The 20,446-nt window shown below is 39.5% G+C and overlaps 1 protein-coding gene across 6 annotated transcripts; it reads left to right on the top strand.

The window, feature by feature from the left end:
- The first annotated feature begins 4,694 nt into the window (after nt 1–4,694).
- LOC122883491 (twist-related protein 2-like) lies at nt 4,695–19,404 on the top strand. Of its 6 annotated transcripts, XR_006379644.1 has the most exons (6): nt 6,015–7,090; nt 7,436–7,730; nt 9,425–9,527; nt 15,561–17,345; nt 17,849–17,906; nt 18,822–19,404. XR_006379644.1 is itself a non-coding variant. In XM_044212253.1 (4 exons), the coding sequence occupies exon 4, from the start codon at nt 15,969–15,971 to the stop codon at nt 16,605–16,607; it is 639 nt and encodes a 212-aa protein (XP_044068188.1). In that variant the 5' UTR covers nt 4,695–4,844; nt 7,436–7,730; nt 9,425–9,527; nt 15,561–15,968; the 3' UTR covers nt 16,608–19,404. The 6 variants fall into 6 exon arrangements, 3 of the variants coding, with proteins under 3 accessions (XP_044068188.1, XP_044068187.1, XP_044068185.1); XR_006379643.1 differs by having other exon boundaries at nt 17,849–19,404; XR_006379642.1 differs by having other exon boundaries at nt 15,561–17,906.
- Nucleotides 19,405–20,446: the final 1,042 nt, after the last annotated feature.

Genomic DNA, 20,446 nt, shown 5'->3' with positions numbered 1-20,446 from the left:
ACCATCAGATGGCGCTTCATTCACAAAAACACATTCACAAATAAACCAACATGTGATGGCCCACAGTACACTGCAGAGTCATGTTTCTGTGTTTAGGCCATGGCAGTATGTTTCAAGAGCACTGCAATATTATTCCCAACTACCAGTCTTTATTTATTGAGCGAGGATCACATTGAATTGTTGTTTTTTCTAATTTATACTGTATTAACAGTAACAGTGAAATAGGTTTGCATGTTCCATTCACAAAACACGTGGAATTTTTCTTCATTGGGTTTGTGTTTGCATCTGTTTGGGCTAAGAGAATCAGATATTGTGTTAACTAATAATAACCAAATTTTGTTTCTAATAATCAGGTTTTAATTAGCTATAAGCCTTGAGCTAATGCATGTTTCTTTTCCCACTATAATCTTGCTTGTGGCTCTTGTAAATTGCATTTGCTCTATGTTTACCCCTCCAATTCAGAGGCGGAGAATGTTCCCAGCAAAACTGACAGTTAACATGTCTCCTACAATTATTTGTGTGTTCCTCCCTTAAATGCATATGCAATGAGGGGAGAGACGCACCTTGCAGACACTGGCTCAAATGACATGCAAACTGTGACTCCAGCCTGGTGCGTCTGCCAAACTCTAATCTTAAATCAAATCTAAACAGACATCAATCACTGATGTTTCAACAATAAAGCCGGAAAAAAACAGATTAAAAAAAATGTAGCGAAACTTGAAGGAGCTACCAGCTGCTACATCTACATGTGCAACCAGCTGAAATAAAATTTTGCGTAAGTCATTTTCACCATGGCTCTTCAGCAGGAGGCTGCAGCAGGGCGTGCACCAGATATAACTGAAGCAACTAATAGAAATACTACTGTGAAACTAATTGTTTCTTTGTCTGCACTCTAAAGATAAGACAAGACACTTAATTTGTCATTGTAGGCAACGAAATTACATTTGGTAACTCTCAGAGACCAGCAGACCCTTTTTGACCAAATAGTTCCAGAGCTATTATTACATATCACTACATTTGTGTTGGCACTTCCATCACATCTGAAGAACCATAAAGATTGGGCAGATTACAGGACAATAAACACAGTGCCATGGCGTTGTTTTTTGTATTTGCTGTTGTGTGCCTTTGATGTTTAAATGGGTGTATTGAATGGATGCAAAGGAGACATGAAGAGATGGAAAAGGAGACAGACCACCTGTCTTCAAAATAGAGACGCACCTGCTGAGTGTATTATGGTATTTATTCTGCTTAAGTACATAACTGCAATGAAACAAATGGCAAATTAATTTCTTTGTTTCACTCTCTCAATCATCGCTGTCTCAGAAAGAACTACATGAAGCTGCTGCCCTGTGGGCCCACCACCAGCAAGGATAGGCATTGGGGTTGGGTGGAACCAGAACTAATGCAGAAGGTGGAGCGGTACCAACTAGATATAGTTGGGCTCACCTCTATGCATAGCACTGGGTCTGTTACCAAACTCCTGGAGATGGGCTGGACACTCTTTTCCACTCTTTTGATTGGGAGGAATGGACTGCCCGATCTGAACCTGAGTGGTCTCAAACTCTTTGGCTGAGTGGTCTCAAATTCTCAATTCCTGGCATTCAACCCTAATACTTTTAATATATTGACTGTTTGGAACATATTGAGCATACAAATGAACAGCAGTAAAGGGGATTCGGCTTAATAAGTGGTTTGAGAAGTTTCTATGTACAGTGGTGTTAAAAAGCGTTTGCCCCCTTCCTGATTTCTTATTTTTTTTGCATGTTTGTCACACTTAAATGTTTCAGATCATCAAACAAATTTAAATTAGTCAAATATAACACAAGTAAACACAAAATGCATTTCTTAAATGAAGGTTATTATTATTAAGGGAAAACAAAATTCAAACCTACATGGCCCTGTGTGAAATAGGGATTGCCCCTGAACCTAATAACTGGTTAGTCCACCCTTAGCAGCAACAACTGCAATCAAGCGTTTGCGTTAACTTGCAATGAGTCTTTTACAGCACTGTGGAGGGGATTTTGGCCCACTCATCTTCACAGAATCGTTGTAATTCAGCCACATTGGAGGGTTTTCGAGCATGAACTGCCTTTTTAAGGTCATGCCACAGTGCCACAAAAAAAAGAAATCAGGAAGGGGGCAAACACTTTTTCACACCACTGTATGTTTTGATATTTTCTCTGCTCTAAAACTTGTAAGAATTGGAATCCACCGTAATGGTTGTGATTGAACAGTGTCTGTACTCAGTTAAGGAGCAAACTACAAATTTTTCACTGCCTTTAACAGATTTCCTATTTTTCCCAGATTGATTTTAAGATTATCTCCTGAGATGGAAGTTTTCTTGGTTTTCTGTTCTGAGTGGCTTGCTCACCAACCAAATGGACAGCATCCACACTTATCTTTGGTGCAGAGGTGGATGGGCACGGGGTAGCTGTTAGGCTCATGGACTGTACTATACCGTACTGACTATAAATGTGGACACTATTTGCACTGTATTTATATATGTTTACTTATACATATTTTATTCTTTTTTATTGTATTCCTTATCTATTCATTTTTTATTATTCATTTCCTATACCTATATAATATCTCTGCTGTTAATAGGGGGTTAAATAAAGAGCTACCCTACCCTGTGAGGAAGAGTCTCTCTCTCTCCTTTTAGAAAGGACAGAGACCACTGTATTACATAATCTTGAAAGAATAATCCATTCACAGACACTCTTATTCATAAATATTAACACACTGTAATTTTCATGGCATTCCAGGGGCTACTTTTGAGGTGTACCCACTTTCATTTGTACATTTGTAACCTCTCCAACCCACTGAGATAACTGATATCCCTCTAAAATTCCTCATTACAAATACAGATTTTCCACACACTTTTATGAAAATGTATGAACATGCTGTATTAATACTTGACTCAAGGTACAGTAAAATATCCAAAGCACTCATTTGAAAAGGATTGCAATTTTGCTCCAATATAATTTACTGACTAAATTTAAAAAATCTTGAAAACACATCAATGGCAGGCCTTGTTAAGCTAAATACAGAAATTAACAAATTACTATTTGTTGGGATGTAGACATTTCGATTTTTCAACAGTTAAATGACAGAGGAGGCCTTGAATAACAGTACATTTATTCAAGTACTGTACTTCAGTACAAATCTGAGGTACTTATTACTTACTTATGATGTTTTGTTATGACAACATGTACAAGTACAGCTGAAACGGTTTTGTCAATTATCAATTAGTTGATTGACACAAAATTAATAGGCAACTATTTTGATAATTGTTTAAATAATTTTTCGTGCAAAAACATTTAATATTTCCAGAATCACAAATAAACTAAACAATCAATCAATTTATCAAGAAAACAATCAACAGATTAATTGATAATGAAAATAACCATTAGTTGCAGTCCTATGCAAAATAGTTAAAAATTAGCTCCAACAGTAAAATCACACTTTTACATTAATGCATGAGAAATAATAATATAATGATATAAAATATAATAGTATAACAGTCACAGGGCCTACTTTCTGCATTGAGTATTTACTTTTAATAATTTAAGTACATTTTCTTGATTATACTTACATACTTTTACTTAAGTCAGATTTTTAATGTAGGACTTTTATTTTTACAGTGTGGTATTAGTACTTTATATATATATATATATATATATATATATATATATATATATATATATATATGGAGATATTTACAGATGGTTCAAAAGACCCTGAGACTGGACGTACAGGAGCTGCAGTTTTCATACTACAATGTGAGGTAAGAAAAGAACCAAAGATCACTTTTCAGTTTATACAGTCGAGCTCTTAGCTATTTTGATAGCTTTGCAATGGTTATATAAGTAAAGGATCTGAATACTTCCTCCACTACTGATCTTGCAGGTCTAAAGCATACCTTTCCAGTGGACATGACACTGTTACACTGCAACAATATAAGTACATTTACCCAAATATTGTACTTTCTTTGAGTTTCTTGTATTTTACTTGAGTATTTTATTTTATGCTACTTCAACTCTACTCCAATTAAATATGGAGATTGTGTCTGCCTCCCAAACCCAAACTGGGACCTGATTCCACAGGAGAGGAGTTTGATAGCTGAAGGCTCTGACTCCCATTCTACTTTTGGAGACTCTAGGAACCACAAGTATCCCTGCATTCTGAAGTGTTCTAGTGGGGTAATAGGATACTATGAGCTCTTTAAGATACGATGGTGCCTGATCATTAAGGGCTTTGTAGGTGAGGAGAAGGATTTTATTCTATTCTGGATTTCACAGTGAGCCAATGCAGAGAAGCTAAAAGAAATAGGATCTCTTTTGCTAGTTCTTGTCAGTACATGTGTAGCAGCATTCTGGATCAACTGGAAAGTCTTAAGGGACTTATTTGGGCAGCCTGATAATAAGGAATTTGTTATGGTACACCGTGGCTGGACCCAAAAGCATGACTAGCACAGAGCAAGTTGAAGTAGTTAGTTTTAGTTTATTATAGTACAATGAGTAACCAGGAGTGTGGAGGTAATCGCTGTGGCTGGCGGACTGGGTGAAGACAGTGGGCTGGCAAGAGACTGGGGAGAGCAGGCAGGCGGAGCAAGGAGAGTGGGTAGTGGTGGAGCAGTGGAAATCCGAGGTGACGTCTTCCTGGAAAGCCAGTGAGTAACTTGGAGGCAGGTGAGAGGAATGAACCTGAACACCGGGAGTCAGAGAGTTAGTCAGGGTTTCAGATAACATGAAGGTCATCTTCTAGAACGTTAAGTCACAGGCTGAAGCGTAATACCACTCGGGTAAACAGACGATCTGGCGAAGACTGGTGAGAAGAGCCGGGTAAATATACTGCCAGGTGTTGATTGGTGGATGGAGAGCAGGTGAGCAGCAGCAGATGGGTAGCAGGTGTGTGAGTCTCTGATTGGACCAACCAACAGGGGATAAACAGACAGAGACACTAGGAGTGGTACAGCTGTACCATGACAGAATTGCAATAATCCAGCCTAGAAGTAACAATTGCATGGACTAGTTTTTCTGCATATTTTTGAGACAGGATGTGCCTTTTGCAATGTTAAGCAGGTGAAAAAAGGCAGTCCTTGAAGTTCGTTTTATGTGGGCGTTAAAAGACATATCCTGATCAAAGATAACTCTGAGATTCCTTACGGTGGTGCTGGAGGCCAGGGCAGTGCCTGGAAGCCAGAGCAATGCTAGAGTAGCTATATCTTTAGATAATGAGTTTTGGAGGTGTTTGGGGCCAAGTACAATTAATTCTGTTTTTTCTGAGTTTAACATCAGAAAATTGCAGGTCATCCAGGTTTTTATGTCCTTAAGGCATGCTTGAAGTTTAGCTAAATGATTGGTTTCTTCTGGCTTGATATATTGATAGATAGATATAATTGGGTATAATTTGCATAACAATGCAAGTTTATGGAATGTTTTCTAATAATATTGCCTAAAGGAAGCATATATAAGGTAAATAGAATTGGTCCAAGCACAGAATCTTGCGTAACTCCGTAACTAACTTTGGCGTGCACGGAGGATTCATCGTTAACATTTACAAACTGAGATTGATTTGATAAATAGGACTTAAACCAGCTTACTGTGGTTTTCTTTAATGCCAATTAAATGTTCCAGTCTCTGTAATAGGATGTGATGGTCAATGGTGTTGAATGCAGCACTAAGATCTAACAAGACAAGTACAGAGACAAGTCCTTTGTCTGATGCAATTAGAAGGTAATTTGCAATTTTCACTAGTGCTGTTTCTGTGCTATGATGCACTCTATATCCTGACTGAAAATCCTCAAATAAACTATTGTTATGTAGAATGTCACACAATTGATTGGCAACTGCTTTCTCAAGGATCTTAGAGAGAAAGGGAAGGTTAGTTATAGTTGGCTAAAACCCCTGGTTCAAGCATGGGCTTTTTAAGAAGAGGTTTAATTACAGATACTTTAAAGGACTGTGGTACATAGCCTGTTAATAAAGATAGATTGATCATATTTGGTAAAGAAGTGCTAAGGGTAAAATCTCTTTAAGCACCCTAGTTGGGATGGAACTTGTTATGAACTCCTAAAACTGCTTGATAACAAGCAAATCATTTAAAGCAGCTGTGTTGGAGCAGGGAGAGATCTAAAACACGCAGGACATTCTCCAGGAGAGGTTTGGGAAACGCTGCCATAGAAAATGAATGTGGTCGAACTTCACTTTGCATCAGCTGGTTCTGAAGGCATATCACATTCACTTGGCCCTGAAAAAGGATGTGATGTCACTTTTCTGATGCGGGTAATAAATTAACATTGATCAGCGCGATCACATACTGTTAACAGTTTTAGAGAGAGATGCTACAATTAATAGTCTGGTAGTGTGATAATGTACTAAATATTGTAATAAAACACTCTAGAATAATAACTTTTTCCAAACACAACTCATCACTGTATCTATTGGGGAGCACATCAGCTCGGTCAAAGTTAAACTCAGACTCGCAAATCCGCCGGAGCCAGCTGGAGATCGCAGCGAAAAGCACACTTAAATTTGCCCGTCGTTCGGGCCTCAATGGAAATGAATGTGAAACAGGGTGAACATGTAAATGTAAATGCCTTTACCTGAAGAAAAACAGTCCGAGTCCGAGTCCTCACTGCTGGAATGAATTAATGTAAAGCATGTTTATTCAACTACATTTATTGTTTTTAGAATTAGTTTATGGTATCATCCGTTCATTTAATTATTCCATTCAATCGGGCAAATTAAAAACGAAAAAACTAATCAATATTTCGTTTTTCTGTATGCACCAAAAATTTAAAACAGATGTTTGTTTTCCTGTTTTCAGCTCAAAACTACTACTAGCTGGCAAGAAACATTGTCAATGCAAGACTGTTACTTGTCACAGAGTATTTTTTACATTGTGGTTCTTGCTAGTTTTACTCTGAATAGCTACTTCCTCCAAAACTGCCCGTGCCTGTACATGCAAGAGAGGCTGTCAGAATATAAAAACAACCGGCAAAAGGAGCCATACCTCCAAACTCAGTCAACAAGGGTAATTTTAACCATCTGCAAGTCATCAGCCTACATAACACCAGTGGTGAAAAGTAAGTATATTTAGCCAAGTATTGTACTTAAGTATAATTTTGAGGTACTTGTACTTTACTCGAGTATATCAATTTTCTGCTACTTTAATTTCCACTCCACTACATTTTAGAGGTAAATCTTGTACTTCTTACTCCACTACACTTATCTGACAGCTGTAGTTACTGGTTACTTTTCTAATTAAGAATTTACTTTTTTTTTTTAAAGGGAAAAACTTGATGATATAAAATACAACGCGTTGTTAAAGATTAAACCTGTGGTTCACAACCGTTTTGGTCATGAATCCTTCCTGATCATTCATTCATTCTGCCTGGTTTTCCCTGTCTGTAACTCTCTTGTCATTTCAGCCCCAGCCGCTCCCTCCTGCCCTCCTATAACCCCGTTCCCGTCAGTTTCACCACCTGACCTGCTCCACCAGGGGCAGCTCTGGGCACCGGCCATGTAGGCGGTCGCCTAGAGCGCCACCTTCTGGTGGGCGCTGGTCGCTGGCGGAAAAAGGAAAGGTGTTAAATCAGCGGCTGCTGCAGAGAAGAAGCTGCTAGATTGAGCAGCACTTTGCATAAATTGGAGATATTTACAGATGGTTCAAAAGACCCTGAGACTGGACGTACAGGAGCTGCAGTTTTCATACTACAATGTGAGGTAAGAAAAGAACCAAAGATCACTTTTCAGTTTATACAGTCGAGCTCTTAGCTATTTTGATAGCTTTGCAATGGTTAAAAGAAAACAGCAAAAATAATTGCATCTGCTGGTTGGGCAGCACTCACAAGCATTAAATCTGTGAAATCCTGCAGACCACCTTCTTTTTGAAATTCATCATTTACAGACTGGGTACAGTCTGTAATGTACAGACTGGGTCCCTACTCATGTAGAAGTAGATGGAAATAAGGATGTTGCAAGCTGGTTGCCAACCGCCAATCAAAACAAAACAAGAAGAAGGAGACGAAGCAGCAGCTGCTGGTGTGTTTGTGGCTGCCGGACCATGCTGCAAGAGGGCAGAGCTCCAGAGAGCTCTACATCCAAACATGCACTCTGCACTCAGCTGACACTCACAGTTAAAAAAGGATGCATCATCTACACTACATCTAGCAATCACTGATTTAATGCACCTCCCCGTGAGCACGCTAAGTGAACAAATCAAACACACCCAAGATGTTGCGTGGCCAACAAGTGCATGCTGGGTCTCAGTGGCCGTGATGTTGTTCCACTACTGTTTTTGGATTGACATTTAATGCACTTGTAGCCTAAAGGTGTTCTCCAGTTTAACAGTAGCATCATGTATCACCAATAATTTCCAAAACGTAACCCTAACCCTAACATTTGCTCAGAGTGCATTTTAACTGACTTACTTTTCACTTGTATCTAAGTACATTTTAACACAAGTACTTACTTTTACTTGAGTATAGTATTCACATACTCTTTCCATCTCTGGCTACGGCAGCTGCTACAGATTGAAGGATATGAATCTGAATGGCAAGCCAGTAGCTAGCTACCTGGATAACTGCTCCTTCCTAGAACGTAAGGCATTGTTTTGAAATTTTGCTGACCAATATCAGTAATAATGGCAAATGCCATATCTATAAAAACACAGATGCACTGGATTGCACCAGCCATGTGTAAGTTTTCTCCTAAGTTAGGGTGTAAAGTCAACACTAGAGGCTTGTGGCGTTTTTGGACTGGAGGAACATTTTCATAGTTCCAAGAATCGTTGGAGTTTAGGTATTCAACCCACTGTCTTCATTTCTATCCATTTTATTTTGTACGTGATCTTAGGCTATTCTCCTCACACCACATCCAGTATTTTGAGAGCTTTCTTGGTTTTTTGTAGAATTGTGTTCTCAAACATTTGTTTTCCTTTTTCTTACTGGAGCTGAGGGCTCACATGATGAGATAATGTCTTGAGTGTCATGGCAGTTGGGAGATTAAAAGCCAGACTGGAGACAAGAATGTTTTCGTTTGTCATAGATCAGGCATTTTAATAGATCCAGGGCAGTGTTTTTAAAGTGTTTAAGGTAACATATTCAGTGCTATTTCTCCAACTACCCCCAGTGAGCTGTTTTAGACACCGTGAAATCTTCATTGTGTAGCCTACAACTGAAACCTAAGAAACATTTTAAAAGCAGCATGAGGTGTTTAATATTTTTGACTGACAGTTACCTTTTGTTGATCATAGCTGAAGAAATTCCCTGTTATAGAATGTTGAAGTTCCAGTTTTGTATCAGGCTCATCAAAACACATTCTATAGTATTGAGCTTGTTTCATACCATATTTGAGGAGTCAAAAACATTATCAAGTAAAGGATTTTCATTAATGCCCACATTTCAATAATATTACAGAATTTCAAGGACCAGGGATTCAAAGATGGGAAGAAGGAAAAAAAGGAGTTGAAGACAAACTTGTGCTGTCATCTGTGAGCTTCTTCACAAACATCTGATACTGGTAAGCTTCATTTAAGTCTAAACACACTGCTGAGATTTTGGTCTCTGCCCTAAAGGAAAATTCAGGTTTATTTCAACCTGGCCTATTTCCCATAAATGTGGCCATTGTGGCTCTATGGGACAAGCTACCTTTGTACTCAACATCTCCATTGTAGAGATTCGGGGGAACGAGTACTCACACAAAACAATGTATATCGGGCAAGCTGCGCCAGCCTCCTACAGCTTTTCATGTAAACATAGTTCTTACAAGAATGATTTCAAACGCTTGTCTTGAGTTCAACTGAAAGTAAACACATAAAGTTTCCACCTGGAATGGCCATTATGGCTAATTGTAAGACACTAAAAGGCACTAAAACTCTTCACTGAGTTAAGGGGAACTGCAGAGTCGGGTTCCTTTGTTTGTATATAAAAATATTGAATGAGTAAGTCTGTATTTCTATTATTTTTTACTACCATGGGGGCAGAAAGACACACAGCCCCAACATACAGTCGGCTTGTTATGACTAGCATGCTGGCAAACATTTGCCTACTTACACATCCAGCAGACACAAAGCATCATATTATTTGGCGTGGTGTTTCTGACCACCTGACAAATTTAAGTTCAATATTCACTTGGCTGATTGACACTCTGATCAAATATTTAATGAACAATGTTTGCCACTGTTGATGTGAGTATTGTAATGTGACAAGACATTTTTGTGTAATTACTAATGACTGCTTTCATTTAATTCATCTCTGTGAACGTGATGGCAGCAGTAATGACTGACACTTATTTATACAGCCAGCAGACACGGACCAACATTAGCATTCATTTGGAGTCATGTTTCTGTCCATGTTTCTCCTTTTAGCTCTGATTTGGTCTCCACCAACTTCTAGGCAAAGATTTGCCTCTAGGTGCTAAATGCTCCAAGTTAGTTGCTAGCTTTGTCTGTTTTTTGGTGGTAGACAGGTAGCGTATAGTAGGTTTATCAGGAGCTTTTTCTCTGAAAACAACTGCCTGCTGCGGCTGGAAATGGATTTGATGAGAGCGATGAGAGTGAACCAAAACAGTACAGTAAAACCAAAACAATGAGCTGAAAGAAGCTAAAATGCTCCATGGAGCTGAGGGGAACTGCAGGGTTGGGTGATAATTCTCTGTGGGTTGTTCAACATTAAGAACCATTACCTACAGTGTTTAAACCACACATTGTTACTCAGAAAAAGTAAAACAGGATTGGACAAGACAGTAGTAGAAAATGGGGAAAAATATTGTATACCAACTCTGTCTAATCCAATCCATGCCCTGCAAAAAAAACTTTGTGAAATGTGGATAGATTGTTGATTTTAGAGAAACAATCTACCAAAATTGTTCAAATAGAGGACAATCATAGCTGTTATATAGGAAAATTAGTTCCACTCATATAAAATAACAAACACCATTTTACGAGGTACTGTACCTTACCTTTAACCGACTTGTTCATATAGTTGATCCTCTTTATTTCTTTAAATGCATGCCACATTGGAAATCCATGCATTGTCAAGCAATGTGTGTGTGCCATGTGTGTGTATACACAAGCTCCACATGTGATAACATTGTCCCATTTGTCTTGGTGGAAATATTTATGGTAAGTCCTCATTTGAGCATGCAGTTCAAACAGAGAGGGTCCGGTGTTTTTTTCCCATTTTTCCAGATGCAGTCAGCCTCTGGGGGGCCTTCCCATACAAGACTAAGTATTGTGAGCGTGAGCTGCCCCTCCCTTCTCCCTTGCCCCAATATATCTGTGTTTATATCAAGACCTGATATCCATTTTCCATCACTCACTCCTGTAGCTCAGAGGTATTTATTTTTAGTACGCAAGGAACAGTTTCAAGGAAGCTGTGATATGTAAATACTTGTGATCCATCACAGGTGTCCCATCTCATCTCATGATGTTTAAAGAAAAGATGAAAAGGAATCAGCCAGTTTGGCTGCGGTCTGTGCACAGGAGTATTTATGGACACTAATTTCCACAACAACTCAAAGCATTGTATGAGAGCAGGATTGTTACTAACTCAGGCTTTCTGATGTAAATATTTCTCATCATTCAATGCCAGAGTGATTGTATTAATATTAATTTGATCATTGTGTGACAGCATGCCTATTTTTTTATGAGAAACCCTGTAAGGCTTTCAAAATGATTTAAGCTGCATGAAATAATACATTTTATATTAATAATGGATCAAATGATGATGTGAAATGTGAAAGATGTTGCTCTACCTTGCTTTTAGCCACTTGTGGTTTTCTGTCTCGCAACTTCGCTCTCATCAACCCTGCTTCCAGCCAGCTGTTTTCTGTGAAAAAGCGCTGATGAACACATTGTATGCATAGTCCAGCACTAAACAGCAGACAAAGTTAGGAGTGAACATAGTTGAGCATCTAGCAACTAAGAAACAGATATTTTCCCCTTGAGTTTGTGGAAACTAAAACAGAGCTAAAATGAGAGTGAATATTGTTATCAATAATAAGTTATTAAAGGTACCCTGTGGAGTTTTGTAAAAATATATAGTTGTGTTTACATTCAGCGTTTCTCACCAAAATGCATTGTGTATCCTTGAGGCCTACCAAATGTGTTGAATGCATTTCCTTCTTCATAAAACATCTGCTAAGCCAAAATGTTAAAATACTTTACCTGCATACCTGCATTGTTTACATCCATATTTACATTGGCTAGCAGTCTTCCTCGTCGCCTTTGCTGGTGGATTGCTATTTTTCTTGGTATGACTGCTGGCAACTGTTGATCAGTGAAATAGCATGAAACTGTCTGTAGGATTGTATATTACATTGCCAAGTGCTCATGTGGATGTGCGTTGCACACATAAAAACAAAATAGGGACCAGGTTTTAAAAACATTGCTCCATAGCGCTACTAGTGGCCAAAAACTCTACAGGGTGCTTTTAAGTTTATACCTTATTAACCCCCATGGGGAAATTCATACTGTATATCTTGCACATCTTAACTATTTGGAAGCAATGGGCAGCCCCACTGCAAAGCCCAGGCACCAGTTGCAGTTAAGACCAGTTACTTGGTCAGGAGGACTGTATTTCAAACCCCATTTCATATATTACTCAGCCACATAGCGCTGTCTATGCCAACCTTAAGGAGAGAAAAAAAATCTATTTTCCAGCAGCAGGTTGTGTCTTCAAAGGTATGCTTGTGCTTTCATTGATGTCTGCAATCTGCACACAATCAACAGAAACAAACTTTAAAGCAGCTTATTACGACCCATATTTACATTTATTGTTAAGCGGCAACCTCAAGTGGCCATAGTACTTATGACAAGAGCAAAGATCAAACACAGGTCTTACAACCAGGAGACCGCTGTTCGTGTCCTGTGTGAAACCAAAAGTCAACGTTGACTTATTTTATCTTACATACGTAAGTTAATTTGCACAACTAACGTACTTATTTTAACCCAAATCATGATCTTTTCCTCACCTAACCAAGTGGTTTTAGTGCCTAAACCTAACCAAAGAGGGCTTCTTTCTGTGATTGAACTTTTAGATTCCCCCTTTGTTATAGCTGGACTTTTAGATTTCCTCTCCTTGTTGATGCCCCTTCTTTTTAGGCATTGTGCGTTTATCTATTTTAACTACCTGCCTATTTTATTTGCTTTTTAACCTTGAGTAATAGTGGTAATTTTATTTGATTTTATATTTTAAGCTATTGTTAATAAAAGGTGTTGCTCAATCGACTAAAGCTACAGTGTTCTTTCGAAACTCAGTGCTGCTCTCCCCCGATTTTTCTGTGTACATTGTAAGCTGGAGACCTGGACTCCTTAACCAGGTGGCGTTGTCTGCAACATTATTTGGTTTTAAAATTTTAAATCACCATTTATCTATCTTTTAAATTAAGTCCACCCCAATATATTTTATTGGCCCCAGGATGACATTTGTCACTCACGTGTGTGACTTTCCCGACAATACTGTAGGTTTGTCAACAGTCTTAGAACACATCAACTAATCACAATGACACATGGTGAGCTCTAGGAGGAATGGCTAACCGAATGTAACCAGATGGTCACCTTAACTGCAACCATGTCCTGACTAAGAGTCAGTTAGTTATTGTTAATTTCACAAGTTTTACAATATCTAAACTTTCATATTTCTAAAAGTGATTCAGCACCAAAAGACATTTTGGCTGTTTTGTTACTCATTTACTCTCCATGCAGACTGTTTACCTGCGCATCTACTACTTTCAAGTCCCACAAAGTTCAAATTCATTGACAAATGCAGATGTCTTTATTTGAATAAATGCAGACCTCTCTTTTGGTTGTCACCCTCTCTTTAACTAACCACACAGAAAATCCCATGGTTTTGCATGCAGTGTTACTGCATCAGAGATCTGTGCATTTGTAATAAGCACAAAGACTGTACAGAAATACAACCTCATGATTGGATCATACAATAGGTTTACTGTTGGATAAAACTACAAGTCCAGTGCATCATAGGCACATCTGGGCACTGTGTGGAGGCTTGTCCCATTGGATTTGTACAGGGTGTAGAAGGAGAAGAAAAGGAGGAGATGATGAAGAAGACAACACTGGATCACAGAAGCCTCAAAAAGCTCCTACATAGTATGTGTACATATTACACCTACTAGTGCAAATATTGTTGTGGCAACAAACATACATGGTGAGCAGTGGTGTGTGCACAAGAGAAATTATATCATCTCCGGTCAGACAATAGAGGTTTCTCCTCTTGTTTTGGACTTGAGTCATGTTTGAGCTGACTCAGTGGAGAGACTTTGAGATTTTCCAGTTCTGTGTCCAAACTGTGCCTGTACAAAACCATTTTCACTCAAGCGTTTTCATCAGTGGGAAGCATCTTGTCTTTGAAAATCGAAACGCTAACAACAGAATCCTCTCTTGTGGGGGTGTGGCCGTGGGCCATGCTGAAGTCTCACCCAGAAGTTTGGAGAGCAAAGTCCACATTGGACCTGGACCGAAGCTTATTCTAGATGTAGCTCAGTGCATGAAAGTAACAAAATGTCCCACAGGCCTCCCTCTGATCCACAGAACTCATTCTTTCCTTAATGCTGTGATTAGACCTCAGTGCTGCAGTGCTGACTGAATGCCAGCTCGTTCCTCCCTCCAGGTCTATGCTTAGAAACTACAGCCAAGTTACTGGAAGTAAAATAAAACATGCTGTCTCTGTTTCACAAACAAGAAGAACTCTCTGTTAATAAGAGGTGCTAATTCCTCTAATGTTTTTAGCAAATTTTTCCAGTTATTTATTCAAGAGATCTACAGTCATAGAACACCCCAAATGAGGTCGTAATTTGTTATGGTAAAATTATATACTATTGTATTCCCGTATTTATTATCACTTACCTTATTTAAAGTATTGTACACAGTTATTTCTATTTATCGTCAGTCTGTAATGATTGCGCAGTTATTACAACAATGTACATTTTTTTTACCCAACAGAAAATGAACAATGAAAGAATGATTACCTAAGTCTCTAACCATTACTCCATCAGCCTGGAATGTTATGTGTTAAAAAATCATCACATTTCGCTATTATAACGCAGAAAGAACTACGATGTGGCAGAAAAATGTAGATGAATTTTGTCCAACTTTCAAACCAGAAACAAAAACATTTGTGGAGCTTATTTTACAGCTTTTTATCCCTTTTCTCTGAACTATATTGAAAGCAACTGATGATGGTGCTGAGTTGTAGAGAGGCAGGGGGGGACAGAGAAACAGGCAGCAAAAGGGGGGATGGTAGCAACTTTCTTTGGAGGAAATCTGGAACCTATAAACTTGGGCAACTCCTATGACAAGAAGCAAACGTCACAACGGTTCAATTTGGTTGGCTGTACAACACACCTTTGTCTCCGCCTCGTCCCTTTGATCGGACCAATCGCTTAAAATTCATTCTTCCTGTTTTCTTAAGCTTAGCTGTCCAAAAAAAGTCATCCTGACCAATCAGTGAGTCAGATGGGTGGGCAGCTGAAAGTTTCATAGTTCCCTCCCTTTAAAACGTCTGATTCAGGTTACTGTTGTCTCACACACAGCTACAGGAGCAGGACATGAGAACAGTCCGGGTTGCCGATGCAGTGTATGCTCACAGAGACTGGGAAGAGATCATTGACAGGTTTCCACATTTGTGGATGAAGAAGCACTGTGGCAATCTAAAACTGAGTGCTAATTACGCACTAATTTTGGCTTGGCATGTTTGGATATGACAAAGTGTAAAGCTGTTGGAGAAGAAGAACAACACAGCAGAAGGCCAGAGAAACACACAAAGTAACAGAGGAGTTCCAGAAGACGAACTGAAGAGAGGAAAACTGTGTGAAAGAAGCAGAGGAGGGAGTGGAGAGACACATACTGAAGGAAAGAGAGAAGCACTAGAGATATTCAGAGACGGATTGAAGGATAGTCACATAAAGGAGAGAGAAGAAAGAAGAAGAACGTGGCCAAGCATGAGAGAGGAGGAACAGTCTAATGATGACCATCCTGAGGGACGGGTGGTTTCCAGCGAGGAAAACACGGGAAGACCACCTTCTAATGCCTGTCCTGTCGTCGTAGCAACACCGGGGGTCACCGGGCGTAAACGGCCGATGGGCACACATCACGTTACCACAGTTACTCCCACCACACCAGCAGACGAAGGCAAGGTCAAGCCAAGGGACGACATCCAGATCTACACCCTGACTGGATCCAAAAGACTCAAGAGGAGCCCTCAACATCGACCTCCTTCCTCAGACCCGTCCCTTTCTCCTGTCCCCGGTCCTAGTCCCGGAGGTCTCTCAGCCCTTGAGGACCCACACGGCCAGAGGGTGATTGCCAACATACGGGAGCGCCAGCGTACGCAATCTTTGAATGAAGCCTTCGCCTCATTGCGTAAGATAATCCCAACACTCCCCTCTGACAAACTGAGCAAGATTCAGACCCTTAAGTTGGCATCACGCTACATTGACTTTCTGTACCAGGTTCTGCAGAGCGACGAGATGGACACTAAGCTGGCTGGATGTAACTACCTGGCCCACGAGAGACTGAGCTACGCCTTCTCTGTCTGGAGGATGGAGGGGGCCTGGTCGACCATGTCTGCTGGTCACTAGCCCTGCCTGAAAGCAAGATTTGTCTTTTGACTGTTGCCCTAAAACATATGATGAATTTCTCAATACAGGGAAATATTCTTACTTGACACAGAGGGCTGAGGAGATATCTGTGAATGAACTGTGTCTGCTCACCAGTGGACTCACTATTTAAGACCTCATCATAGATCATCTGTTTGCCTCAGTGATGATGGAAAGACTATCTGACACTTGATGAGAAGAGATTCTCATAGTTTTATGTGATCATTTGGAGCTGACTTTTAAGCCACTACCCCTTCATGAAAATTGTAGTTTTCATTGTTGTCAAGCTTCATATCAGATGTGACTATGGATTCTTGTAATTCTATTGTTTTCTCTTGCCAAAAGCAGCTATTACTCCTCATGTGTGCCAGTGGTAGCATGCAAGAAATGTTTCACAACCAGAACTTTGTGCTCAGTGTATGATTCCTAGACATTTGTACTCTGTCTACATAGATGACAATGGATGACAGGACAGCTGAGAGACAAAAACAGCCAGACATCATTCAACATTCATTCAATTCAACAACCTGATGGTTAAAGACGCGTTGTCCAAAATGTTGCCTCCACATGACAGCACGGCTCATTCTGCTGGACATCTCGGCTTTCTCCGGTTCTGGAGCTTCACCTCTGGTTTTATCTTCATCATCACCCTTGATTTTATCACCATAACTGCTATCAGTATCATCATCATCATCATCATTACTATCGTCATCATCATAGGTATGCATACTTTGAGCCACATTTTAACTTTATTTCATATTTTTATTTAACTTTATTTCTGCCTTGGGCTAGCAAGTGTATAGTATGAGTTTTGCATTATATATAAAGAGCAACAACTAGAGAATGCAGGAGCGGGATTAGAAGAAAATCAGAACTGGAAAGACAAAATTGGACGTTTCAAGACGTGGGACCTTTGACTTTTCCGTACCCTTTCAACTCCTACTTTTCCAAGACTCTTTATTATGAATCCCTGACCACCTCTGAACTAAAGTGACGGTGGAAAAAGTAGCCGAGGGCAGCCGTCGTCCTGACTTAAGTTTCTCCTCTTTATACTCAAAACCAAGTCCCTTTGTTTCTTCTAGTGCCAAAAAAACTCTCCTCTTGAAATTCTTTCCTCTCATTCTGGCCCAAATTTGCTTGCGTTGCACGAAACCGTGATGCAGGAGGCGTAATGAAAACAAACGGTCTCTAAAAGCCATGAATCATGTGTTTCACCATCAAAGGGGAGGCTGATGTGGCTCCCCGCTGGGCTTCCATAAACCGCTGGAAGTGATGGAGGAGGTGAGAGCTGATTTATACACACACAAATGTGCACACATGCATAGGTGTAGCCGTGCGCACGCACACATGCACAAAAACACACACACACCTCCCCCACGTCTTGAGTTTGGAAAAGAACCTGAGTGCCATTTTCTTTAAGTCAACATCCAAAATTACCAAATTATATACATGCAACAACAAAACAAAAAGTCAGTTTTTGTATTGTTATACCACTAATTTTGGTCTTACATGAAAGAGAAGTAAGGCCAAGCAAATGAACATCACCTCCAAGGCTTAGCTTTAATTTCATACAAACAACCAAACTCCTTAGAGATGGGAGTTTACATGCTGTTTGTATTCGATACATATCCATTAACCACTTCTTCCCTGCCAATATGCATGAAGCCCAGCAACCTATCATTAGAATGTCCCAGGGAGGTAGCTAATGTTTCCAGCTCCTATGAAGACTTAAGAAGTATTTTACTGAGCCCCACAGTCAGCACAGTGTGGTCTCAGAAGGCTAACCTTCACTGACATGTCAGAAGACACTTGACATTTAAAAAGAATTGAGGTATGGGCCAAAAGAGAAAAGCCGCCCCTGTGCATTTTGTGTTTAAAATTAGAGTGGCTGGCCTTAAAAATCAGGGAGAGGAATTTTGAGTGCACATTAATTTCATACAGCATTTGTCCAATTACTGACACAGTATGACAGCTACTTATTGGTATCAGAACAGTGATGATATGTGAAAATTGGCAAATTTGGCAGTGCCTCATTGATGTGCTTGTTATTTGGGAGCAGTTATTTGGAATAACTTTATTCATATGTCCAACATCCAATGATGAATACATTAAAATGTGTCCAATGTGACCACTACAAACTCTTAAATAAATCTAAATGGTTACCACAGTAACATGTATGCCTTTTTGTCTTTCCAGCTGCTGAATAAAGGGACTGTGATCTTCCCTGCACATCCTTGCTCCATGATACCATTTCTGCCATTCTAATCATATGGACTTTGATGCGAATCTCACTTTTGGAGAAAAGGACCATTAAAGAATATTAAAATGCATCTTGATCAGGATGCAGGCGTGGAAAGAGTACATTTATCTGTACCAAAACATTTATCTGTAACTAAACCAACAAAGAGCTGTCATTTTTGAGAATATAATGATACAGGTCAAATTGGAGCAGTATTTCTTTTCAGCTTTTTCATTTCATACTACTTTTCCCCTAGATGTATTCTAAGGAAACAGTTAGCAAATTAAAGCAAGACTTCAGTCTCAGACAGTGTGTCTGTCTCCTGTACACCAGTTTACAGAGAGAGAGTGAGGCTTTGTTTTTTTAGGAGCATTTACTTGAAGTATATACGGTATGGTGCTGTACACATGAGTAACAATGATACAGTATGACTGATTATAAATATCACAAGCAGAAAAATCCCTGGAGAATTAGATGTAGTGATACATATACAGCACATGTATCATTATTTGTCTGACAAATAAAACTGTCCTCAAACTATTCATGAGATTCTTGTTGTTTTGGTGAAACTGGATGATGAACGGTGCAAAGATTTTTACTGGCACCACACCCTCTTTGTCTCCTGTCTCTCTTGTTAAACTGTCTCTCTTGTTTTCCCTTACTTCCGCCTTCCCCCGGTCTTTTTTTAATGAGGTCTGTGTGCCTTTGCCTGGTCAGTCAGGAACAGTTAATTCCTCCAAAAAGAACACGTTAATATGCAATTAAGTTGTAGCTTGATCTTTTCATTTATGCTACAGTGGCCTGCAGGTTTACTGATGCGTATCCTGATACTTTAGCAAGAGTTAGGTCATTAAAGCTTCCACATAAGTTATGAGTAAACTTGAAAAAAAATTGAAAAGGAGTCTCTCACAGATTCTAACTTTACATTGATTTTAACTTCTGCTCTGTTCTTCCCTTCCTGCACTAGTGTTTTTGTATGTTTTTTGCCAGTACACTAGTTAAAGACTCTGCTCACACACACACACACACACACACACACACACACACACACACACACACACACACAGTGTTTCCAGTTGTTATAATGGAAATGATATGACGTCACCAAGCTGTATAAAGATAGATAGAAAGGAAAGGTAAAGGTGTAAATTGCCCCGAATTAACAGGTGCAACAAAGCTAACAGCAGAGTGAGGGTGGATGTCAATCAAACAGTCTGTACACATTTACATAGTCCTGAGGAGAGGTTTAATCAAACACAATAAGTGAAGACACCTGTGTGGGTGGTCCATGAATGTGTTGGAGCTTTATAAAAAAAAAGTCACTGGTAACCATGCCAGTTTTTTATCCAGTTTAGTACCCCTGCTCCTTTGTAGGGAGGGATAATCAGTAATTTCTGTGCTGAACTGCTGTTGTATGGCTCAAAGTTTCAATGAAACAATTCCTTGATACGCTGCATACAATATTGTTACACCGCAATTAAGTTTTCTTTCTGCCTCTTTGCCAGTAAACCTCTGGCAACATCTTGGATGAGTTGGACAAAGTTGGATGACGTCTGTTCATTGATAGTCTAGAAGTCTAGCT

The sequence above is a fragment of the Siniperca chuatsi genome, linkage group LG10 (genome assembly GCF_020085105.1).
Source record: "Siniperca chuatsi isolate FFG_IHB_CAS linkage group LG10, ASM2008510v1, whole genome shotgun sequence".
Classification (NCBI taxonomy): Eukaryota; Metazoa; Chordata; class Actinopteri; order Centrarchiformes; family Sinipercidae; genus Siniperca; species Siniperca chuatsi.
The sequence above is the reverse complement of the archived record's forward strand: the minus strand, read 5'-3'. Positions and strand labels throughout refer to the sequence as shown.